Source organism: Ptychodera flava, chromosome 20, assembly GCF_041260155.1.
Source record: "Ptychodera flava strain L36383 chromosome 20, AS_Pfla_20210202, whole genome shotgun sequence".
Lineage (NCBI taxonomy): Eukaryota > Metazoa > Hemichordata > Enteropneusta > Ptychoderidae > Ptychodera > Ptychodera flava.
Genome location: NC_091947.1, coordinates 5,307,641 through 5,334,236, shown reverse-complemented (window position 1 = coordinate 5,334,236; position 26,596 = coordinate 5,307,641). Strand labels below are relative to the sequence as shown.

Below are 26,596 nucleotides of genomic sequence, written 5' to 3'. Positions count from 1 at the left end.
GTCAAAAACTTAAAGACACTTACTGTGAGTAGAGTACCCTTGATCTCACTATGAACTTAAAGATGTACTCTAAAGCTTTCAATGACTTGAACAGTGGCTCCTGTTTCTCTTTTTGATCAGCTCTGTTCAGGTACATATTGAGGACACTCATCAGTTTCCTGTCAAAACAAAGACAGCAACAACCTTTAGCAAGGCAATATGTCAATCACAAAACCTTATGGGTGTAAAAACACCAAAATTATTCCTGAATGTATTGAAAAGAATGGACACTTCTCTGAGATGAATTCTTCAATTGTCACAGAGGCACAGATATTCCTAATCACGCCAGAGAGTATCACTTTCCCATGTGCAGAGTCAGTATAAAGCAGTATTGAGCCAAATCAATACACATTTTGACCAACTTGGCTCGGTATGCCACGGCAGGTTTGGTCAGTAAAAATCATATTTACAATATATAGGTATTCATGGGCCTTCAAGTATTCAAGATTTGTTAAAAATACAACATGTTGGACCTGTCATGCCTAAGTGATTTTAACCAACTTGACCTGATAGTGAAATGTGAACTTGGAAAATAAGAGCTCATGGCAAAATATTTACAATATATATCAGTTTTGTTCTGTACAATTCTCAGGGTACTGGGTCAACTAACTCTCTGTGAACATCTGTCATTATATAATGTTTAGTTCAGACTAAATTAATTTTGACAATTCCATGATGAAAAATTTATGACATACAGTAGGAAAGGACACTATTAAACGAATTATGTGAAAAAACATATTGAACAGCTTGAGTGACATGCCACAGGGTTCATACACACTGCCCTCTAGAGACTAAAGATATTCCATATACCAGAAGGACAGAGCAGAGTGGGATGCTTTATGAATCAATTATCAGAATAAGCAACTTGTGCCATTGTGCCAGCCAACTGTAAAACAATGTCTCACAAAATGTACTATCATTGTGAAATTTTCAATTTTCATCAAAATGAAACTTGGTTAAATGTCAATTCCAGAACTGAATACACTTACTTGTATGCCAGCGTAGCACTGAAATGCTTCTTTATGTAAGCATCAAGCACTGGTCCAAAGTGTTGATATTTCTTGTCTGCTATTAACTGGATCACAAACACCTACATTAAATGTATTCAAGAAAACATGGTTAACAATCAGATCACTTCAATTTTCAATACTGTCCTCTAATCAACTTTACTGCCTAGCACAGTGAAGGTCATTTTATCAGAATATAATATTACTTTCATTACTTTCAAAGTCAATTTTTGCCAACCTTGTAGAATATAACGCCATCAACTTTTCACATATCAAGACACTTTTTTTAGATTTTTCCAAAAATTTTGCTCAGAAATTGTAGCCAATTAAAAGCGATGGCCATTTGGTCCAAATCTACCAAAAAATATACAGGAAAATTCATGCAACTTGGTAAAATGTTATGTTAAAATTTAGGAGGGAAAAATTATGGCTCTCAAAGGGTTAAGTCTACAGAAAATAAATTCACCAGAATAACAAGGTAAAAACTATATTCACTCCAAGAGCTTTAAAATGAGCCCTCACTAATGGGAGATCATCAAAAAAGAATTGGCAAAATTTTGAGAGTGAAAATTTGTCCTGAGGTGCATGCTACCCTATATGACAATTATTGGGAGTACACTTTGGAATATTTTCTTGAAACTCAACAAGATCGTCATTAGCAGAGATTTAGCCAATGATAATTGACTAACCAATGCATCAAATATCAGCTCATCAAAGTCTTCAGTCTCAATGTGTTCCATCCAGATATTGAAGAGTGATTCCAAGGTATCCCTCAGAAACTGTAAGAAAATGTAACCAAAGGAATCTAGATGAACCATGACATAGTCACTCTACACGCACTAAAATAGTCACTCTACACACACTAAAATAGTCACTCTAAAATAAATGATAGAAATGTAGTACAAGAGTTATGATTTGGGAGGGGGGGGGGGGTAGAAACAACAAAACATTACTGAGTAAATCTGGCAATGAAATTCATGGAAAATGAGAATTAATTTTGTTTTCTCTTACCTTTACAATTTCTTCTCCATCAACATTTTCCATGAAGGTTTTCAATGTTTTTTGAATATTGAAGTCACTGTCAGCCCTCCATTTCAGTAAACCTAAAAGATCAACTGTTACAAAGAATCATACAGATTAATAGATGTTCACAGTCTCATAGTTTATCTTTAAAAGTAATCTAACATTGCTCTCATACTGATAGATGATATTATCTTGTGTTAAACCTAGTTGCCTTTGTCAAACATACATGCAACTTTCTCTAATTTTACAGATGTTTACTTTAAAATGTACAAAGTGACATTTCTGAGTCTAACATGCAAATGTTATGTAGTAAATGCAATCTGACTAGGGGTGATCGAGTCACTTGCTACGTCATCATAGCTGCAAACAATAGAACGCGCACTCTATGACGCCCGCATCCACTATACGGGAGCATGCTCATTGTAAAGATTACACTGTGGTTTTGATGAAAACCTATCTTCATAAAACTTATTGTCAGAGCTTTTAGCATGAAACGGGCTTTATTAGTGATGATTGAATGATCATTATATTATCTTCGAGTTGAAAGTTTAAAATGTTTGAATGTCGATATATTTACAAAGTATTTAAAAATCCCAACAAAATAATTTGAAAAGACATATTTCTCATCAAATTGTGATTTTCCCAATTCACTTATGGGGAGGGGATGATGTTAAGCGATGTAGCAATGTAAATAGGCTGGTGACCCCATATTTTTATTTGATGCATATAATGTGCAATATCTGAATAATAATTTATGTGAAAATAAACAAAATTGTTAGATTGAAAATCTAAATAATTCTACAAAGTATGGCGTGGTCATTACTTTAAAGTTTGCAACAGCTTTAACTGTTGTTTTGGAAGGCCTGAGAAGTGATAATTTAAATTCTTATGCACTTTTCAAAATTTCATTTATTCATTTATTATTCAATGTGGTTCACATGTAAATAAACCAAGTGCGGCATTTCAAGAAAGGAACTGAAAGTAAATATATCGGGTTGGGCAATGCTTACGGGAGATTCGTAATTTCTGTTATTCGAATGGGATAAAGTGGGTGTATTTCAAATCCTTCTAGCTGCCAAATTAATCTGGTGACATATTGATTTTTTGTCGTAATCTCATCCTCACATATGTCTTACTGTTAGAGAAAAATAACGAAAATTGTTGGTAAAAAATTCAGAGGCTCGATCACACTTAAAATCCAATTAAGATTCCAAATTTTAATCAGATTGGTAGTAAATGCAAATTGGCATCGAAGCAGTAGGGTTGATTGCTGAATACAGCAAGTTTAAATGGGCAGTACATCGATATCACTGATAATCAAATATAGCAAGTGTAAATGGGCAGTACATCGATATCACTGATAATCAAATATAGCAAGTGTAAATGGGCAGTGCATCGATATCACTGATAATCAAATATAGGAAGTGCCAATTACTGACTACTACAATTAGATTGATTGATTGATTGATTACATTCTCTACACATACATTATACTCTATTTGACAATTCCAAATAAAATCTGACAGATATATCTGTTGATATTCCTTTGGCTGAAGTAAATTTACCTTACGGTAGAATGTGCCTCAGGGAAAGATAGTCAGATTCTAAAATTTCTACGATTCTTTTCTGATCTACCACTAGTGGAGGCTCATTTTAAAGCTCTTGGTGAAAGAAAACTTTCACCATCTTAGTTTTTCAGATTCAAAAATTTTATCTTCCCCATAGAGTTAACACAGGAATGACAGCCATTTTGAATTTCAAATATTGCAAAATGTTGGGTAAATTGTTTACCCTAGTTCCAAACTTAGCACGGTGACCATCAATTTTTACTGCTGATTTGGTTAGAGAATGGTTGAAAGTTTCATTCAGGGAAGTTTGAGCAAAAGTTTTAAGTCTTTCATTTTTGAGGCACACACTACCTTAACCTTGACCACTGACGCCTTCACTGTATTTCTGTTGTATTGCAGTTCTAGAAATACACACAGATACAAATCATACAGTAAATTTACCATTCTGTGGGAATTTTGTTGAACACACAAGTGTTACAACTTGAAAGCTGTCTCTTTCTTTCTCTTTGCTACTCAGAGTCAATCCACCACGATTAACAGCAGTACGGTTTTGCTGCATCAGTTCTGCTTTGGTAGATGGCAGGTCAAGATATGCACTGGTAACTGCTGGCATTTTACTATCAATCTATTGACAAAGAAGACGTAAAGATGTACTACTGACAAGACAATTAAATAATGGCAAGGCACATCTGATTTTATCAATAAAAAATTTCGCTAGCTCAATTGTATCAAAACAGAGCATATTTTTTCTAGACTTTTTTGTTTTCTTGACATTTGATCATTTACTTATTCAAAACATAATTGGTTTATTTACAAGCTAAAGGCAGTTACAAAAAATACCATCAAGGACAGTGCGCTCATATTTGGTTTGAATTGGTCCATTAAAGAAATATTTAAACCAGAAAAACATGAATGACAAAAGTAAATAAGGTCTAAAACTTTAGGTACTGGAGGTCAACTTTAGCAACATGCATAGCAGAGGAATGTTTCAACTCAGTCCCTCTTAGTTTGAGCAGGTCTGCAAATATGTAACAGTTCATGAACAATGACAGGAAATGACTCATAAGCTGTTTAAGTTACTGCCACCACTCCTACACATAAAAGGTACACTGCATTCAAATCGGTTAAAGGTCATAAACCTCTTACTCAGATGTGTGGGCTGTTTCAGTTACTGCCACCACTCCTGCACCTTTGCAGGATTTCCCCTTTTTCTTACCTCATATGCATATTTTTGAAACTGACATGTTCATTGGAATAACGTCACATCTCAACCCCCGGGTTTACCTGTACACCACATACTAAGATGGTAGGTGTGGTGGTTTGGGAGCTTTTGCATGTGACGAACATACATCCGCACATACATACATACATACAGACACCAATTAAGCTCTTTTTGGTATTTATATACATACCAAATATGAGCTAAAAACATGTCATCAAAAAGGAGGAGGTAACAAAGTAAAGGATAAATGGGGAGTTGGGAAATAGCTTCATTACTGATTCACAACAAAACTCAGACAAAGTCTGATTTGCATGTTCGCTGCATAATTCTCCCTCAACTTACAGACTTATATTGTAAAAGAGAGACCTACAATCCTCTACAAAACATGGCCAATGGTTCTAAGGATACTTATTTATACTAACTGTGAGTTGGGGTAAATTGGGGAGACATGAGAAAGAAACAAAGCACTGTGAAAATACACCATGAGTCAGTGTAGCAACAAAGTCAATGACAGGAATGCATACTTACCTTATAGACTACAAGATCATGGACTCCATTACAAACACATGTACCATTCTCATGCAATAATTTAAGATAAGCAAGCCCAAACACTTTCTCATCTTTGTCTTTGGCTGCAGAAGGAAAAACACAGAATTAAAATTGATTGATTTCCTGTAGGATGACCTTATTGGCATGAAATGACGCATCACTTTGTAACACTTCATCAAAAATTGCTGTCATGATTTGTTAATTTCCAGTCACTCAAGGCATGTGGGGCGTTTGTGCCTCACAGTTGCCCAAATCAGTCTTTTTCATCAGCCTAAGGACTCTTGAAACTGACAAGTTTGAGTAACTCTCATGCCCTTTGGCAGACAAATATATGCTTGTTTTAACCCTCATGGCTAGTCAATACGTGCATAATAATATTCCATCAAAATGACAAAAATAAGTCAACAATGTCTCTGTTCTAAATCACAAGATGTGGAAGTCACAAGGTGGAGTCTAATATGCATGCCATCCAGTGTTTCCATTAGAAAGATGCATTGATTTTTCCAATTCTACTCATGTTACTGCTACGAGCAGGAAGACATTTATGTTAAATAATTACATATGTATCACAGTTTACTTGCATCGAAGCGCACGCGTACTACCGGTATTTGCACTGCAGTGCAATACCAAAAATATTATGCCATTTCTTTATGTTAATGAGTATTTGCCAATTTTGACCCGGAACTATTTTTGTTTATAAACACAAAAATTGTTGTCTACAAGATTTCATGACAATTTGGTTCTATGCTAGTTATTGTAAAATGGATGACATTACCGATAAAAAGCTACGGCAAAGAAAATTGCATTTACTAATCATAGTGTGAGGATGATTTTTATAATCTGAAAGAGCAGTTTGTCGTCAGCAAAGCAAAAACATTGACAACGTTAACGGCATAGCCACGGCGGCAATCCTGCATTGAAATACACGTAACTGTGGGCGCAGCGGAGCCAGTTAAACAGTTAACTTTTTCAGAGACGTTTTTGCCTGTAGTTTTCGCACCAGACATTCCCTGTTTAAAATCCTTAAGAATATTTAGAAAGTCATTTTTGCGTGGTTTACTCTGTGCTTGTGTGTCCTACACACTATTGATAAATTAACAGTAAGCACTTGACACTTGTGTGCCACGGTGAATACTGTAATTTGATCGTTCGACAAGTTTACGTTTGCCGTATCTTACTCTTACAATTTCCATAAAAATCTTTGAACTGTTATTTGTATCTATTATTCAGAAGAATTTCAAGCTCAAAATGTAAAAAAACAAGTCATCGTTGATGACACAGTCCCGCTTGTCCATTTTGTTATAATCTTGGTGTCTAGGTAGCTGTGGTCTAGGAAGCTGTGGAATGACATTGATGCAACGGTGCATCAGGCCTGTGATTTGCATAATAAAGTAACCTGAGGAACGTTCAAGAAAATTGACCTATTCAAAGCCTCATTACGCAGCGATATCATTACGCATCTCATAAATATTTATAATGCATGAGTATAAATAGGGCAACATAATTGGTACACTTAGTTTGTCACTCGATAACGGAGGAGCCACAGTAACACGACAGAATGGATCGTCCTAACACTGTAGCAGATGCAACCAGGTCTTTTGCTTCGGCTGTGTCCCGTCCTTCAATTTCTGGTAATGCTGCTACTCAGGTATCGACTCAAGACAATCCTGGTGCTGCGAGGACTCCGGCTCAAAACCCTTCTACCAGCGCACAAGTTCCTACACCTGTAGTAGTTACTGAAACAACCTCTAAAGAGTCTGAATCTCAGGTGAGACTCAATATCATGTGTTTCTTTCATTCTATTCAAGTTTTACATTGCCTGATTGTCGAGTTACCCCTTTTTATCGTGCATATGCGGTCGGTCAAGTTTCAATGTTTCTGGGGTTGCGTTGAGACACGGTTATTTGTTATCTTCGTTGAGAACACGAGTTTTCAGTTTTTGAACTGTTTGGTTTTTTAATTCGATCGTAGTCGTTCTGTGTACGTTGTTTATTTTTTTTTTTTTTTTTCTCTTTGTTCCATTGGTGTGTGCGATAAGTTTGAAAATTTTTCGATTTTGAAATTCTCCTTAGCTCCTGTTTTATTTTATTTTCTTGTTAGTAATTATTTTGTAGCATACCTTTGTATTCTGTCTTGTTGTATTCTTTTTTTTCCTTTTTCCTTTTCATTCAGTTTTTCTCTTTTGTTTTTTGTATACATGTGGTTGTTATATAGCAGCTTGTTACATGTGCTTTTAGGTGTTGTAAATTAGCGTTTTATACCTTTTGTTAGTAGTTTTTTCCCTTTCCTTAGTTATGTCTTTGTTCACCTGTGCGAAGTTACGGTTTTTGCTCAGCGTTACAGGGACACCATCTTTATTTCCCTCCATTTTACTTTTTTTTTTTTTTACTTTAATTTTGCTTACGTTGAGGGACGCAACTAGCGGTCTTGCTTTGTAAAATTTGCATACGTTGAGGTATGCAACAGGTGATCTTGCTCTGTGAAAATTTGCATACGCCGAGGTATGCAACAAGTGGTCTTGTTTTGTGAAAATTTGCATACGCTGAGGTATGCAACAAGTGGTCTTGCTTTGTGAAAATTTGCATGCGCTGAGGTATGCAACATGTGGTCTTGCTGTGTAAAATTTGCATACGCTGAGGTATGCAACAAGTGGTCTTGCTTGTGAAAATTTGCATGCGCTGAGGTATGCAACAAGTGGTCTTGCTTCGTGAAAATTTGCATACGTTGAGGTATGCAACAAGTGGTCTTGCTTTGTAAAATTTTGCATACGTCGAGGTATGCAACAAGTAGTCTCGCTTTGTAAAATTTTGCATACGTTGAGGTATGCAACAAGTGGTCTTGCTTTGTAAAATTTGCATACGCTGAGGTATGCAACAAGTGGTCTTGTTTTGTGAAAATGGTGCTAAGAAGGGTAATTGCATAACTTTAAAATGAAAGGAAGTGTTATGCTTGCTCACGTGTTGAAATAATTTAAGCACTATTTTTCAGATGCCAGTGGCGTGTGCTTTGAAACAATTGGAAGAAAAAGTGGAAAAGCTACAGAAAGCGGCAGACTCTGCGAATGTCGATGAAGCTCTGCAAAAAGTTATGGATGGGCACATTCTGGCGCATCGAGATACGCTATCATAAATGCCCTGAGAGTGTTGGTAGATAGGGCTACCTTGGTGAATCACTCGAAACTTCAACGTTTCAGAGCTGTGCTAGCACAATTTGAGAGTAATGATTTTGGGAGTGACGCGGGAAAGTTAGTCCTCCTTCTACTTGGCAACAAAGAGGAAGAAGAAATCGCGTCAAAAGTGGGCAAATTTCTAAAGAACACGCGCAGTTATCCTCGTCCTTATCAATTTCAACGCCCTCAAGGCAGAGGAAGAGACATTAAGTGTTACGTTTGTGGAAACAAAGGTCATATAGCCAGAAATTGTCCAGATAAGAAGTAGTCTGAATTATGATGGAATGACTGACTTGTACAGAATTGTGAATTGGCCAGTTCAGATGTATTTTGATTCTCACTTAGAGTGTCATTGTTATGAGTGTGTAAAAGATAATTTGCCTGTGTAAAAAAAAAAAAAAAAAAAAAAAAAAAAAAAAAAAAAAAGCTTTGTCTCATAACGTTTGATGTTTGCATAATAAACAAGGGTTTAACATGATGAATGTGTTTGTTTTGTCTTGGGTATTCTTGCCTATAATGTGCTCACCGTTAAAGCAGTCCATTTTTCATAGTTCAATAAACTCCCGGATAGGGGGGCCACTCTCTGTGCCCTCTGCATTTTGCAGGCCGGCCTTTCGCATGGTCCTGTCCGGGGGTGTCCCCTTATGTTATCTAGAATGCACTGTTGGTTTATATTATAGCCCTAGTTTTCTGTTTGTTCCTCATTAGATTGTTCAAGTTTGGGAGTTAAAGAATCCTGTCAATATCAAGCTACTTCCAAAAACTTCGTATGATTGGACAACGCTTGGGGGCACCCCCGGACAGGCTCCTGATGGTAACATGTTCGAAGTGTTATCTTTGGTCTCCAATGGTTTGAGAAAAGTATCTCTTAGTGAAATGTCATTCAGAAACCCAGATCAGTTTATTGCTGGCGAGCTGCACAAATACCCAGATGCATGGAATGAGCTTACGATGGATCTGGTAAATAAACATGAAATCATGTCTTGGATTTCGAATGGTGTGAAAGTGTCTCCATATCTACGCCATTTCTCAGGAGGTTTTAAAGGACAACAGTTTTTCCATGATCTGCCTCCTCCTAGACAGTTTAACAATCCCCTAGCAACAAGGATTTTGCTCCATTTATAGCAAAGACGATAGCTGACCGATTAAAAACAGGTGCTGTTTCGGTTTGGGGTATTGTCGGTCGTGATCCTCCTCCTCATGTTGTGATGCCAATTGTTGTTGAGCCCAAGAAGCCAAGGATGTGTATAGACATGAGGTACTTAAATCTATGGATTCAAGATATTCCGTTCAAGCTCGACAAGTTGGTTGATGTTAGTCGTTACCTGCACAAAGATGACTATCAAGTCAAGTGTGATGATAAAAGTGGTTATGACCACATTCTTGTATATGAACCGGATAGAACATACTTTGGTTTTCAATGGGGGGGAGTTTGGTTTGTGTGTAATACTTTGCCGTTTGGGTGGAAGCTTTCAGCTTATGTTTATCATACTGTTGGTTACGCCGTCACTAGTTATGCTAGAAAGCTTGGGGTTCCATGTATCCAATATATTGACGATCGCCATGCGGGACCTTTACTGGTATGTCACGCCCGGTTAGAAAGGAATTGTCTCCTTTTGAACGCGCAGAAGCTTCGGCTTTTATATTAGCCTCTATTTGTGTACTGGCGGGTTATTTCTTAGCGTTACAGAAAAGTATCCTAACACCCGTTAAGTCTTTAGTTATGTTAGGTATGCAGGTTGACTCGTCTTTAGAGGCGTTTATTGTTCCACAGATTAAGATTGATAGATTTTTGGAATTAACGAATGATATTCTTAGTAAACGGGCAGTCCCTCTCCCTCTGATTCAAAAAGTTATGGGGAAGTGTATGTCTTTCGCGCTTGCAATTCCATCTGCAAGATTATACATTCGTCAAATGGCTCTATCGGTGTCAAAAGCTCAGGGAAAAGCAACATTTCTTGTTCCAATAAGGCAAGAGTTAGCAGAAGAGCTAAGGGAATGGCAAAACATAATTGTTAATGCAGGTCCGTTCAAATGGCTTAAAGAAAGACACTATGCTCTTAAATTGTTTACAGATGCTAGCGCTTATAAATGGGGGGCTGTTTTACATCCCGATTCCACCGTTAACGAGAGTATGTCAGTTGAAATAAGCGATTTCTGGGAGGATTCATTCCGGAATGAGTCTATAAACGTAAAAGAAGCAGAAGCTCTACACCGCACTTTGTTAGCTCTTGGAGATAAAATAGATAATCTACGATTAGATGTGGCTGTAGATTCACTTGTATTAGTACAAGCGTGGAATAATGGTTTTCCTGGTTCAAAGTCATTAAAACTCAATCAGATCCTCAAGAACATATTTCACGTAGCTGTAGAACGAAATGTATGGTTGAATTTATCCCATGTTAGATCAGCAGCCAATCTTGCTGACTATGTATCGAGAAATGTAAACGAAAATGACACCACTCTTACTAGTACGGCTTGGCAGAGAATAAATGATCAGTTTGGTCCATATGATGTAGATGCGATGGCCATATGTTCCAACGCAAAATTGTCTCGTTTCGTAGCTCCTTATCCCCAACCTAATTGTGAAGGGGTCAATTTCTTTGCACATACGTTTCAAGAAGCCGATAGGTTGTTCATATTTCCCCCTGTATGCTTGCAATTGCCAGTGGTGAGACATGTAATTTCGGAAGGTTTATCAGCCACTGTTCTATTAGAAGTCCACATTTTACGCCTTTATGGTGGCCATTAGTTAAGAAACATGGATCAGTCTGTGTGCAAGTTGCGTCTAAAGGAGAGGATAATTTCATTCTTGTCCCATCAAAAAATGGCTATGTTCACGCGAAAACTAAAGGAAAGTTATTTGCAGCAACTTTGGCAGTTAGGCAATTACTATTAAAAGCTCCATCTATTGAATAATACAGCTGTTTCAAGATTAAAGTTGTGTACTTCTACATTTTATATTTCATTAGGAATGTTGGTTATGTGGTACTCAGTTACTCTGCAATTCTCTTGGTCAAGAGGACAAAAAACAGTGCCATATTTGCTCAGCCAAAGTAGTCAGCTCAGTTCCTTATCCGTCCGACAGAGGGCGCACTCAGTTGATCTTGATATCATCGATGCTCGAATGAATGAACTACTGGGTTCAAATCAGCTTATGAAATCCAGAAAGACAAATTGGTACAAAATCTGGAATCTTTCTTAAGTGGACTCCCTCAGCCTAAAGACCTTACTCAAGCGATGCCAGTAGATATTGTCAGATTTCTTATCCATAAAGACAAACATGCTCGAACTCAGGTTCATATAAATACATGTCCGTTCCTGGGTAGTGTTACCAGAAAGTTTGATCAGTGTGAATGTCCTAAACGTCTACGTTTAGGCACCTTAAAAAATATAGCTGCTAAATTAAAGTCCTTTTATGGGTGATGCTAAATCTGGGTTTATGTAAGACAAACCCAATCGCTTCTACCTGGTTGACAGATATATTAAGAAATCCGGTGAAGAGCAGGCCAAAGCACATATAACTCCTAAACAGGCCAAGCCGATTTTTACTAATAAGATAAGGATCCTTCTAGATTACATTTTAAGTAAACTAGTGTCTAGCACTTCACGTGTTGAAGCATACGTCTATGCTAGAGATATTACCATATTTAAGGTATTAATGATGTCCGGAGATAGGGCAGGAGATCTTGGCCAGATCAAACTCAGGAAATCGTAAGGTTCCAGATAATTCTGGTTTCATATTTAATCATACTTTTGGTAAAACTTTAAGAGGTGAACAGAGTAATTTATTCGCAATAAAGCGTTGTAATGACAAGACGTTATGCGCCGTGAGTACGATAGAGGAATACATTAAGTTAGCGAGAAGTTTTGATATAGATTTACGGTTTGGTTATCTTTTCGTCCAACAACCCCATGTGGTCAAGTTGTGCACAAACCCATATCCTCTCAAGCTATTTACCAACGTCTGAAAACATATTTGCAAGTGTTAAATATTGACCAAGGTGAAACTCCTCACAGCTTTAGGAGTGCATGTGCAATAATTTTAGCATTGGCAGGTTCACAGATCTCAGATCTCATGGACCATGTTGGTTGGAGATCAGAAAAGACTGCAAACCACTATATGCAGCTCCATAAGGTTGGAAAAGCAGAGGCTCCTGCTTCTAGGTTAATAGATGCTATTGATACTCGTGATGATATTACTCTTAAATATGAAAATTTGGAGAATATTGTAACTTCTTGTAGACCAGCCTTTTATCAGTAGCTGGTTTTTCTGTGAAAACTGTTACATTTGGATTTGTAATTTGACTGTACAATGTACGTGTAGTATAGGGTGAATATTTGCCACTTGTTTGTTCATCTGATATTTTGTGTCTGGAGACTGCTATGAATTTCTATTAGTTTCATTAAATATCAATGTGATTATTTTAGAGATGAACCTGTTTCATTTTTCAGTTTGAATGTGTATGGTTATCACTTTTATTCTTTGGATGTAATGATGTTCTCATATGTTAATTGCTGGGAATGTTTCTATTGTTATGAGGAATGGGGGAATTATTTTGAATAAAGGTTTTTGATTTATTTAGGTATGGGTTGTGTGTTTTATGGTTTAGGTAGAATTTTTACGCTTTAGGCAGTATGTGGACGGTAAAAAGATACCCTTACCACTTCCTTATAACAATAGGCTATATCATTGAGCTAAGTAATAAGGCTTTAAATATTATATTATTCAAAGCCTCATTACGCAGCGATATCATTACGCATCTCATAAATATTTATAATGCATGAGTATAAATAGGGCAACATAATTGGTACACTTAGTTTGTCACTCGATAACGGAGGAGACTCAGAGACAACGGTAGAAGCGCGTACATTTGGGGGTAGGCGTGGGGTTGTGGAGGTACTTTATTTAGCCTGACCCTCCCTCCCTCCCTAAAGCTTGTTAACGCTATTTGGCGCATGGTTTAGCCTATTAAAAAGATACCCTTACCCATTCCTTATAACAATAGGCTATATCATTGACTAAGTAATAAGGCTTTAAATATTATATCATCTCTGCTGGTAATGACCATTGAAGGAACTTTTGATTACATAACCCATAACAATGCCTCACTGCCTCTAGTGTCATGATGGCACATACTATACACATGGTTTGGTGGAATTTTAGAAATGGTATGGGATCGGGTATGTTGTTGTAATCAGCCATTTCGGATCATATAATGAAACAAATTAATGTGCACAAGAATGCAGCCATATCACGTTTAAACAAAATCAGTCCATCGAAGGACAGTGACCTATGTTTATGTTTCAAAGACATAAAAAATCACACCAAAATTGAAATCAAATGGCTGTCTATTGACCATATGGATCATAGCACAAAATTAGTAGACATGCATATGTATGCCATAGTACTTTATCTTTGTACCAAGTCTCAACAACATTGGATAAGGAATATTTGCATATGATTAAGCCTCAAAGACATGAAGAAATCCAAAAATGACCATCTGGCAGCGATATTGGGGAAAAATGACAATCTGGCAACCATATTGGAACATGTCATGAAGTACATTGACATGTATATGTATGCCATAGTGCATGATCTTTGTGCCAAGTTTGGACAAAATCGGTGTAATGACCTTTGAATTAAGCTTCAAAGACATGCAAAATTCCAACAAAATGGCAGTTCTGCAGCCATATTGGCTCCTATCGCAAGGTTAATTGATACATGCATATGTATGCCATAGTGCTTTGCCTTTGTGCCATGTTTGAACAAAATCAGTTCAAGGATGTTTGAGTTATGGTTCAAAGACATGAAAAAATCGCAAACAAAATGGCCGCCTCACGCCCATATTGGATTGTATCACAATATAATGCGACATGCATATGTAGGCCATAGTGTTATGCCTTTGTGCCAAGTTTGAACAGAATCGGTTCAAGGATGTTTGAGTTATGGTTCAAAGACATGAAAAAATCGCAAACAAAATGGCCACCTCACGCCCATATTGGATTGTATCGCAATATAATGCAATATGCATATGTAGGCCATAGTGTTATGCCTTTGTGCCAAGTTTGAACAGAATCGGTTCAAGGATGTTTGAGTTATGGTTCAAAGACATGAAAAATTGCAAAAATATGGCCACCTTGCGGCCATATTGGATCGTATCGCAATATAAATCGATGTGCATCTGTAGGTCATAGTGCTATGCCTTTGTGCCAAGTTTGAACAGAATCGGTTCAAGGATGTTTGAGTTATGGTTCAAAGACACGAAAAATCGCAAACAAAATGGCCGCCTCACGCCCATATTGGATTGTATCGCAATATAATTCTACATGCATATGTAGGCCATAGTGTTATGCCTTTGTGCCAAGTTTGAAGAGAATCGGTTCAAGGATGTTTGAGTTATGGTTCAAAGACATGAAAAATCGCAAAATATGGTCACCTTGCGCCATATTGAATCGTATCACAAATAAATCGGTGTGCATCTGTAGGTCATAGTGCTATGCCTTTGTGCCAAGTTTGAAGAGAATCGGTTCAAGGATATTTGAGTTATGGTTCAAAGACATGAAAATCGCAAAAATATGGTCACCTTGCGCCATATTGAATCGTATCACAAAATAAATCGATGTGCATCTGTAGGTCATAGTGCTATGCCTTTGTGCCAAGTTTGAACAAAATTGGTTCAGCAGTGTCTGAGAAACGGCTCCGGACGGATGGACGGACGGGACCAAATCTATAAGTCCCTGCCGCACTTTGTCCTTGGGGACTAATTAAAAGCATTCCATTTTCAAAGTTCTCTTCGTTTGACTATCTATGGCATGTTGCTACGTATGTTGAGCGATCGCAAGCAGAGTTCGAGCTCTCCAACGTTCCTCTGACGTCTGATGTCAATGTTATATAACTCCGCAGGGTCGAGCTGAAGCTTTGACACACAAGTAGTACGCACGACTAATCGCCGATTCTCTCGATGAATGATGCAAATAAAAGATAGAACATATGTAATAATAACAGAACCCCATGGCCTGTGAGTGCAAGCGAGCCGTACTAGCGGTGTTTGCACACTCATGCTGCGGTGTATTTGGCTGTCCTTTCACAAGGACTGCCGCCAAATACACCGCAGCACTCGTGCAAATACTGCTAGTACTGCACGCTTGCACTCACAGGTCATGGGGTTCTGTCATATTATATCTTACCAGTATATTGATGGTGCAAATACTGCGATCCGATTGGTCGAAGCATGAAAATAATCATGCTATATTCGCAATATAGCACAGTTGGAACAGGACAGAGCTCTCAGCTGGAGAAAAAAGCCGTTTTTGACGTTTCACGCCAGAATTATTATGATATAATAGCAACAGACCACACTGAACAATGGCATACCACTTGATTTTGACCTGTTCACTCCGTACATGCACTTGCTGGGTGTGATTTATTGCTTAAATAAAGATTTCAGGGCTAATATTTAGTATAAGTGTACTCACATTCTTTTGAAGATCTGTGTCTGAATGTAAATTTAAGATGTGTGCCATGAAGATCCTCAATGGGAACATCAATTGGTAAAGCAACCTACAAACACAAAGACACATCAAAATATCAATATTAGAGTTTCAAATGAAACTTTAACAGATCAATGGCGAATATGACAATTCTTCAAACAATATGGATATAGATTTATAAGTAAAAATGTTTTGTTTGTTATCCTAGATCTCACAAAAAAAATACCGCAATTATACGGTGTCGCTCAAATTTGATCAGAATTGGTACATACCAAAGATCAACAATAAGTGTTATTTCTATCTGTTCAGTGCAGGAAAATTATATGTGATATTATGACAATTTCTGCACAGTACAACAGAAAAACAACAAGAAATATTTAAACCAGAAAATTAAGAATGACAAAAGTAAATTAGGCCTGAAACTTTAGGTACTGAAGGTCAACTTTAGCAACATGCATAGCAGAGAATCTTGCTACCATGGATGTACAAAATAGACATCCATATGGTTTCAGCAGATCTGTTAATAGTCACAGTTCATAAACACTGACAGGAAATGATCAATTAGCTGTTTCAGTTACTGCTACCACTCCCAAACATAATAGGTACCCTGCATACAAATAGGTTAAAGGTCAAAATCCTCTATTCAGATGTGTGGGCTGATTCAGTTCACTGCCACCACTCCTGCACACTTGCAGTATTTCCCTTTTTCTTACCTCATTTGCACATTTTTGACACTGATGTGTTCATTTGAACAAATTCACATCTCAACCCCTACATCTACCTGTACACCAAATACTGAGACGGTAGCTTTGGCGGTATGGGAGCCTTTGTGTGTGACGGACATACATCCGCACATACCCACAAATATACAGACATACAGACATGCAAATCAGATGCAAATGACTGTTCAGCTTATACAATAACCTCACATTGGTATACCAAATGTGAGCTAAAAAACTGAGGAGTGATATGATTTTTAAACTTTAGCTTACAAAATTAATTGATGGCATAAAACGTGGTAACATAATATCTGCATATGGAGTAAAGGTAGTATGTGTCATACTGATGAAATTTGAAATAATTCTCTTTTGAAAGCAAGATTAAAGACTAGGGATCACTGTGCAAAATTTGGTACTAGAGAAACCACCCAATATTTACCTACTCTTGAAATTCACAATGCCCCAAATCTCTGCATTAACTTTCTGAGGAAAAGTTACATTTTCACTTTGTTCACAGAAATATGCCATTGTAAAATTTAGTTACTCCATTAACTTCACAATGAATCCATGATAAGTGGAAGACCAAAAACACAGTGTTAAAATTTAAGAATCCAAATATCAGTCCCTTAGATGCCTTCTAACTAAACTCTGGAACAAACATTAAACAAGATAATTCATTCATAGATCATTTTTAGTAGATTTCTGAATTTCTCAGTGTTTGACACAGGGGCGTCAGTATGGGTAGGTTTCACAGAGGGTTTATAACTGTTTCATTTAATGCAGGGCATTATGGAGTCTTACCTTGACTGTTTCATTTCACTGAGGGCATTATAGAGTCTTATCTTGACTGTTTCATTTCACTGAGGGCATTATAGAGTCTTATCTTGACTGTTTCATTTCACTCAGGGCATTATAGAGTCTTACCTTGACTGTTTCATTTCACTCAGGGCATTATAGAGTCTTATCTTGACTGTTTCATTTCACTCAGGGCATTATAGAGTCTTACTTTGACTGTTTCATTTCACTCAGGGCATTATAGAGTCTTATCTTGACTGTTTCATTTCACTGAGGGCATTATAGAGTCTTACCTTGACTGTTTCATTTCACTGAGGGCATTATAGAGTCTTACCTTGACTGTTTCATTTCACTCAGGGCATCATAGAGTCTTATCTTGACTGTTTCATTTCACTGAGGGCATTATAGAGTCTTACTTTGACTGTTTCATTTCACTCAGGCATCATAGAGTCTTATCTTGACTGTTTCATTTCACTGAGGGCATTATAGAGTCTTACCTTGACTGTTTCATTTCACTCAGGGCATTATAGAGTCTTACCTTGACTGTTTCATTTCACTCAGGGCATCATAGAGTCTTATCTTGACTGTTTCATTTCACTCAGGGCATCATAGAGTCTTATCTTGACTGTTTCATTTCACTGAGGGCATTATAGAGTCTTACTTTGACTGTTTCATTTCACTGAGGGCATCATAGAGTCTTACCTTGACTGTTTCATTCCACTTGGGATTTTTCACCTGGTAGTAAACTGAAGACCTCAATTCATTTGTCACTTGTTGTCCTTCTCCCATAGTTAGAATGCGCTAGAAATTTTAAAAGAATTGTACATGTTATGATTGGAACTGCTTAATATCTAAATCTGATCAATTGCTTTTGCTACTGGAATATTTAATACCAAACAGCATTTCTCATCTTTGAACAGCATCACCTGCAGCCAAATGTAATTTACAGAGTGTTATTGCAGTACCACAAAGATTGGTCACATGCTACATGTACAGGACGTGTTGATGAGTTGAATGTTGTGTGTATACAAACATAGAGGCAACGTATCTCCAGTTACCATGTGAAAATTCATGACTACTAAGGAACAACGCTCATACTGATTTTTTATCACATAGACAAAATACTTACTTCTAATGGAGCTCCTGACTTATCACACACCTTGACTGTGACTTCAACATTTTTTGGCGTTGTTTTCCCCTTGAATTCAAAATCGCCACAGTTCAGTGTCACATAGACATCATTACGAACGTCAACTGAAAGACATTTTAAACACCTGTCAGCAATGAATCATGGGAAACTTAGTTGTAATGGAACACTGCAAGGACACTACAGCCAGCTTGGCAAGTATCACTTTCTCAAGCTGTCATACACAACATCTTTTTTTTGAAACCTTTTGGTTTCAAAGTTTTTAATGTTATTCAACCAATAAAAACAAACTAGCCTCTGTTCACAGGCATCATATTAAATCAAATTCCTGAGATAATATCTGACAAATACAGACAATGTTACCATCAAAGTATTCATTAACCGTTTGAGTGCTGTAATTTTTCCCACCAAAATTTTAGTGCAACATTTTACCAATTTTTATGATATTTTCTGTAATTTTTTCGATAATTTTAGACCAAATAGACATCACATTTCATTGGCTACAGTTTTTCATCAAAATGTGTGGAAAAATCTGAACTAATTTGACTGGGGTACATTTCACAAAGGCGACAAAAATTGACTTTGGCGCTCAAAGGGTTAAAGAGAGTGGAACGTAAAGATTTGACAAAGGACAAGAATAGTATTTTATCAGCTGTATAAAATAGCAATGCTGAAGATGAAACTAAGATGAACACACAAAATCACATGATGGTGAATTCATCATTGGATATTTTCATGACAGACACACTTCTTGCAGCCTTTTCAACACTTAATCTCTGGTGTAATGTCAAACTAACCTGGCATGATGACTTCTGGAAAACCCATCTTTCTAGCAACTGCCGTCCTCTGATCAACCAGGAATGCATAATCTTTCACAATCTTTAAATAAACAAGAGACTAAGTTTTGCAGACAAATAAAGACACCCTTGATGACAAAATAAAATCATCTCACTTTTCATGCAAAATCATTGAACATTTTGCATAATTATACTCAGAGATGTGGGTAAACAAAGGTTAGAGGTCAACTTACCTGAGTTATATCACCATGCAAGAGTCTCATTGTGACCCATAACCCTTGACCCCTGGCATTTATTTCTCTGGCATTGATGACTTTCTTGATGACAGAATCCAAAACTTCACTGTCACTTGTGACTCTGAAAGAAATCAGTGACAATTCAGAGATATATAATTTCTTCTCATGTGCCTTAACTGCCAAACAATGCCCCGAAGTACCATCCAAACGATAAAACAATTCAATTATTAAAATATTTCTCTCTCTGAATATTATAAATCTGCCACCCATAAACATAGGGCCAATGTCCCTGAAACTACTACACACATGGATACAAAATTAAGTATTTCTGACTGTATATGAAATTATCTCACTAATAAGGTCATCCTAGGGATCTGTATACCAAATATTAAAGCTGTCTGACAAGTGGTTTTGATAAAACAAGCGACCTAACAGTCGACAGAGCTCCGCTGTGTTATGTAGAGAATAATTTTTTGTGACACATGTGTTGATGATGAAGGTGGATATCTTTGATAGCTACTTTCAGGATGGCCTGACCAAAACTGGCAAAATTGGCTGCAAAAATACAAATTGAAGATTTCATCAGAATTTCAATATATTACATTAAGATAAACCCTAGGAACCTGTATACCAAATATCAAAGCTATCAGATGAGTAACATTTGAGAAACATAGATTTTGATGAAAATGGTAAAAATTGACCCAGAAATACAAAAATTGAAGATTTCATCAAATTTCAATATATCACACTAAGACAACCCCTAGGAACCTGTATACCAATTATCAAAGGTATCATATACCATATTTCATAAAGTATAATGCAGTATTTACTACACTATGAGATCAACATCTGTATCAAGTTTCATCAAATTTGACGTTGTTTGTGGATATATCACTTTAATTAGGAAAGTTCATTACATATGCAATTACAAATTAATGAAAATGACACTGATAAATGTCTTTTTCACTGTAAAAGCAATGTGAGCTTAACATCTGTACAAAGTTTCATGAAATTTGATGCAGTATTTCTTGACATATCAGCCTAATTATGAAACTTCAATAATTGACATGATACTGCTACATGACGTGAAACAAATTGACGGGCATGTATGAAATAGGTCAATGTCCTTGTACCAACTTTGAATGATACTGGTGGAAATATGTCTGAGTTATGGCTCAGTACATGAGAAAATCGTAACAAAATCGCCGCCACGCAGCGATATTTGATCTTACTGTTTAAAAAATCAACACGTATATGTATGACATAAGTAAATGTCCAGGTACAAACTTTGAATAAAATCAGTTGAGACATGCCAGAGTTATGGCTCTCGACATGAAAAAAAACATAACAAAATTGCCACCATGTGGCCATATCGGACCATATCGAGAAACAAATTGAAGTACATATGTATACTATAAGTCAATGTCCTTGTACCAACTTTGAATAAATTTGTTTGATACATGTCTGAGTTATGGGTTCAGGACATGGAAAATCGTAAAAAAATGGCCACCTGGTGGCCATATTGGATCGTATCACAAAACAAATCCACATGCATATGTATGACATTGCTAAATGTCCTTGTACCAATTTGAAAAATACCGTCAATGACGCTGTACCTTCTCTAATGTGTGGCCAGGTCAGGTAATTGGTTGTTGGCATGGAGTTGTTGGTAATAGTTGATGATGTAGGGGCATGAGGTGGGATATGGACCCAAAGAACCCAAAAGAATAAATACATCAATCAAAAAAATTCTAAGCTACAGTATAAACTGCCTAAAGATAGTTCAATGTGGAAAAAAGTTAAAAATTCAGAAATAAGAATTAACAGTCCAAAATAGTAATGACGCACTTCCCTACTGACCTGAGTGCATGTGAATACACAACCTGGCATCTGTAAATTAAATGTATACCAAGTGATCATTTTAAGTCACTTTTAACTGTTTTTAAGGGATATTCCAAAGAGTCCTGTGGAAATGATGAAAACGCTTATCTGGTCTTGTGTTTGTAAAACCTCATGGCTGATAATTGTCATAGTATTCAAAAGAAATTGAAAGTGAAGAAATTACTGTTTTTAATAGGCATATTTTCCTTGAAATACATGACCGTGTAAAGAATATATGCTAAAAGTGTTTAAGAGTAAATTTCTTTTCAAAAAATAATTTAATTGTGACCAAAGGATTTTTATTCTTTGAGTTTACAAATTCAAACATTGCAATTTGTTCAATCATCTTGTGCAGTGCAAATTTATAAAATGACTGAAAAACAAAAAAAATTGGCAGAATTACAGTCTTTGTGATGTAAAATTATGGGTTGACATCACGATAACTGTTAATCTGTTTGAAGTACTAATATACTATAATTTAAAAAAGAAACGTTCATGCAGAAACATATATTGTCAGCAATGTAGTGTTTAATTTTGACTTTACATCAAAATATGCCTTTGCTGGATATCAAATATGTAGGGCGAAATATTAAATCAGCCATGTTCAGCAAAATCCACACAACAGCATTGATCCTTTTCTAATTTGATTTGATTTGCTTATGTTATCCTTGTATGACAGTCAGATGGAACTTGAACACAACACAGTGAATAAGTATGCTGTAAATGAAATGGTGTGGCTGCATCCACATGCAGCAATAGGAGTGCCTTTGTCTCTCACCCCTCATTTCCAACCTGTCCCATCCCTGAAAAAATAGTTTGGTCTTATATTTATAATGTTAATAATTTCTGTATTTGTTAAAATGTGCGCATCTCAAAAACTTTTGATCATAAACATTTTCATTGTTTTTTATAGCTGACCAATCAGTTAACCTGTTTATTTTGAATATTTGCGCATTTTTCCTCAGTATTTGACATTTTCAGAATACCTTCTTATTCAATTTGTCATTTTCTAAAAGTTTAAATGCTCCTTTGTGTGGTCAAGCTTTCCACAAGCATCAAATGTGGTACTTCATATAGGAAGGTCTGCCTCTAGAGGGCGGGCATCATGAGCAGTGTTTGTTAGTTATTTCCTCCACATAAACTTCTGATTGTACTGTAAACATTGAACATGGCCGACGTCCGATTTTCCTGTCTAAAATTTCACTCATTTTCGTTCATATGACTCTGAAACTCCAGGAAACGATTGGGAAGAAAGAGTTATCTTGAAATATTGAGGTACTCGCCGATATTTTGCAAAATTAATGAGAAAAAATGCAAGGAAAATGCTGACAGGCTTATACAATGACCGTTTCAAGACTCAGAGGCATATGATCATCTGCAGATTATGCAACAGGCCCATATCACGTGAGGCCATGAGGGGATATCCACGCAACTCAGTACCAAACACTAGCGCACACAGAGTGAGCAAACACAAAGTGAGTACCCCTAACGTCAGCTCAGTAGTCTGTAATAGATCGTAGTCAACTAAGAACCTTGGAGAAAGGCTTACATGTAACACTGTGGCTATGCCGCTAAGTCCCTTTTGATTTTTGTCACAGCTCAAAATCGTTCTCCTACACCTCAACCTGAGCCATGAACACCCCCACCAGTTTATGATATGACCCATCACAATGGCATGACGTCACACGGATCTTGACAGACGGAAGTCTTGACAGACGGAAGTAGTTGACACCAGCATACTGGTTTTCAACTCTAATACCTTCTCTGTCTATAAATAGACACGAGAAGGTAATAAAATTGGTTGAAACATGTCTGAGTATATAGTGCTGTACATGAAAAAATCGTAATAAAATGGCCGCCTGGTGGCCATATTGGATCGTATCACAAAACAAATCCACAAGCATATATATGACATAGCTCAATGTCCTTGTACCAAGTTTGAATAAAATCGGTTGAGATATGCCTGAGTTATGGCTCTGTACATGAAAAAATCGTAACAAAATGGCCGCCTGGCGGCCATATTGGATTGTATCACAAAACAAATTGACGTGCATATTTATGACATTGGTCATTGTCCTTGTACCAAGTTTGAATAAAATCGGTTGAAACATGCCTGAGTTATGGCTCTGTACATGAAAAAATTGTAATAAAATGGCCGCCTGGCGGCCATATTGGATCGTATCACAAAACAAATCGACGTGCATCTGTATGACATATGAAGTAATCCTTGTACCAAGTTTGAATGAAATCGCTCCAGGCATCTCTGAGATATCTGCGTGAACGGACGGACGGACGGACGCACGCACGCACGGACATGACCAAACCTATAAGTCCCCCCGGACGGTGTCCGTGGGGACTAATAAATCACTAGGCCATATGAATGTTGTAGTTACAGCACGCAACTTTACTTGTGCTAGTGATATGGATGTACATTGTATCCTCAGACAGCGTCGAACTAAAAAAATTATAAATCTGAAAATTTACTCAGAAAAAAAAATTAGCACAGCTTTTCTCATTTGAAAAAAAATTTTTTTAGAAATTTACAATTGTAAAAAAAATGTTCAAAATTTCATTGTGACCACCCCCCTCCCAAGATCTAATGGTCCGTCCATTAGTTTGAGCAGGTCTGTTAGTATGTAACAGTTCATAAACAATGACAGGAAATGACTCAAGGTCAGTGGAGTATCCTGTTTCAGTCATTGGCATGCCACCACTCCTGAACATTTGCAGAATTTCCCTTTTTCTTACCTCATTTGCACATTTTTGACACTGAAGTGTTCATTTGAACTTCACATCTCAACCCCTGCATCTACCTATACACCAAATACTGAGATGGTAGCTTTGGCTATATGGGAGCCTTTGTGTGTGACGGACATACATCCGCACATACATACACACATACATACATATACAGACATACAGATGCCACCGACTCACCATGTAAGCTCTTTTTGGTATTTATATACATACCAAATATGAGCTAAAAAATAGTTTCTCATAATCATATTTTGCATCTACATAACAAATATCAAATCTGTAAGTATTGCAGTTCTCAAGATATTTGAGTGGACGGACATCCTCACAAATGGACATACCGTATATACATACATACATACAAACAAACATACATACAGACTGATGCCAGGCGGATGCCCATCCCCATAGCTTCTATAGACTATAGTAGCTAAAAACCAAAGAAGTTTGCCTTTGCTAAAATTGCCATAGAGAACATTCTTGGCATAATCTTTGCAATTTCAAGGTACAACATTCCAGTGCCTCTAACCACTCACTTTATAAGTTTCACGATTCCTAATGGCTGATTTCAAGAATTTGCCTCTCACTCTGTATGTGTGTAGTAGTAGTGGCTGTCACAACTGTGTTCTCTATCACACTCTGTATGTGTGTAGTAGCAGTGGCTGTCACAACTGTGTTCTCTATCACACTCTGTACGTGTGTAGTAGCAGTAGCCATCAGAACTGTGTTCTCTATCACACTCTGTACGTGTGTAGTAGCAGTGGCTGTCAGAACTGTGTTCTCTATCACACTCTGTATGTGTGTAGTAGCAGTGGCTGTCACAACTGTGTGTCAGAACTGTTTTTTGATATGGAAACAGACCATTCAAAGGCTGTAGTAACACTAATGTTGAAATTGAACAAAAAAACAAAACTTACTGCTGAAATGGAACAAAATGTTGTTTCTCATAATCTGTGTCTTTCTCTCTGATGAGATCTGTGATTTCCATGGCAGCCACACCAAATGGTCGTCGTAGATCCTGTGTGAATTTCTTCTCATTGTGGGCAGTACCACTGCTTGTTCCTTCTTTGTACTCCATTTTTCCTGTTACAAAAACAGTGGATGCAATTATCAATCTGTTTCACATCTCTGTGATTGGATCAAGCTCTACTGGTAAAATAAGAACTGACTCTGTAAAATGGCCTATGACAGGATCATATGATCTCACATACTTCACAGTTTTGCTTTGATTCAATGGAGCCTTTTGGAAAAACATGAGTTACTTGTTCATGAAAGGACTATAATTATCTTTCCTTAAAGGAGGACGTATCTGTATGTGTCATGGTCACTGTGAATGTGTCATAGTCATTCTGTATATTTTAAAGGTATATAGTCACCTGTAATCTAAATATGCTCATATATAGTCAAAGGGGCGTTCCTTGGCATTCGAAATGCCCATGTGAGGGCACTGTTTTTAAAAAGCTGCCATCCGCTTAAAGTCTGTGATTGGTTAGATTTTCTCTTTCCATGGTAATTGTGGCAAAATTGGAACAGGTGACAGTATACCTTTAAGGTCTTCTGCAATGTGTGATGGTCATTGTGTATATACCTATGATGATCACTGTGCGTGTGTGATGGTAACTGAGATGGCATTTGTGTGTGTGATAGTCATTGTGATGGCAATTGTGTTTAGATGATGGTCAGATAGTCATTGTGTGATGGTATTCTCTATGTATGGTCATTCTATATGCTTGACAGTCATTCTGTATGTGTGATGGTCATTCTGTATGTGTGGTCATTCTGTATGTGTGGTCATTCTGTTTGTGTGATGGTCATTCTATATGTGTTATGGTCATTCTGTAGGTGTGGTCATTGTGTGATGGTCATTCTGTATGCGTGGTCATTCTGTTTGCGTGGTGGTCATTCTGTATGTGACTTGATGTGATTTTGCAGTTTGAACTGATAATCTGCTTCAGAGAATCCCTTTCATTTCTACTCTGAAGAGTAAAGGTCCAACTCTGATATGAAATGAAGATACCGTATTCCATCCAAGTCTGGCAAAATAAGGTGTCAAAATTACATAGAACTGACTGGAAAATTGAGATGTAGAGAAAACGCCCAAATAATTTCTATGAATACATCACAGATTAACAATGGGAATACTTAATAACATCTACTTCTCAGTATAGCTTCAAATTCAAATGCACTAATGAGAAT

At 36.9% G+C, this 26,596-nt stretch overlaps 2 protein-coding genes across 3 annotated transcripts in view; one reads left to right on the top strand and one right to left on the bottom strand.

Annotated features, from left to right (window-relative positions):
- Nucleotides 1-26,596, bottom strand: part of LOC139119824 (dedicator of cytokinesis protein 1-like) — a 114,181-nt gene that overhangs the window by 43,655 nt on the left and 43,930 nt on the right. For both annotated transcript variants that reach the window (XM_070683733.1, XM_070683734.1), the window contains 12 exons: nt 25,318-25,483; nt 19,763-19,886; nt 19,530-19,611; nt 18,715-18,839; nt 18,288-18,386; nt 16,057-16,141; nt 5,388-5,491; nt 4,079-4,262; nt 2,058-2,161; nt 1,736-1,825; nt 1,029-1,129; nt 24-158 (listed from right to left, as the gene is read on the bottom strand). In XM_070683733.1, the coding sequence (XP_070539834.1) occupies nt 24-158; nt 1,029-1,129; nt 1,736-1,825; nt 2,058-2,161; nt 4,079-4,262; nt 5,388-5,491; nt 16,057-16,141; nt 18,288-18,386; nt 18,715-18,839; nt 19,530-19,611; nt 19,763-19,886; nt 25,318-25,483 (1,399 nt within the window). The remainder of the gene's footprint in view (nt 1-23; nt 159-1,028; nt 1,130-1,735; nt 1,826-2,057; nt 2,162-4,078; nt 4,263-5,387; nt 5,492-16,056; nt 16,142-18,287; nt 18,387-18,714; nt 18,840-19,529; nt 19,612-19,762; nt 19,887-25,317; nt 25,484-26,596) is intronic.
- On the top strand, nt 6,857-11,708 carry LOC139120499 (uncharacterized). The gene is made up of 3 exons (XM_070684960.1): nt 6,857-7,176; nt 9,286-9,537; nt 11,550-11,708. The coding sequence occupies exons 1-3, from the start codon at nt 6,967-6,969 to the stop codon at nt 11,706-11,708; spliced, it is 621 nt and encodes a 206-aa protein (XP_070541061.1). The 5' UTR covers nt 6,857-6,966.

Bases quoted from the DNA above. Each gene is read 5' to 3' on its own strand.
- LOC139120499 (XM_070684960.1), top strand. From the start codon at position 6,967: ATGGATCGTCCTAACACTGTAGCAGATGCAACCAGGTCTTTTGCTTCG. The intron at 7,177-9,285 runs GTGAGACTCAAT...GTTCCTCATTAG, and splicing joins CTAAAGAGTCTGAATCTCAG to ATTGTTCAAGTTTGGGAGTT. The intron at 9,538-11,549 runs GTAAATAAACAT...ATATTTCATTAG, and splicing joins ATGAGCTTACGATGGATCTG to GAATGTTGGTTATGTGGTAC.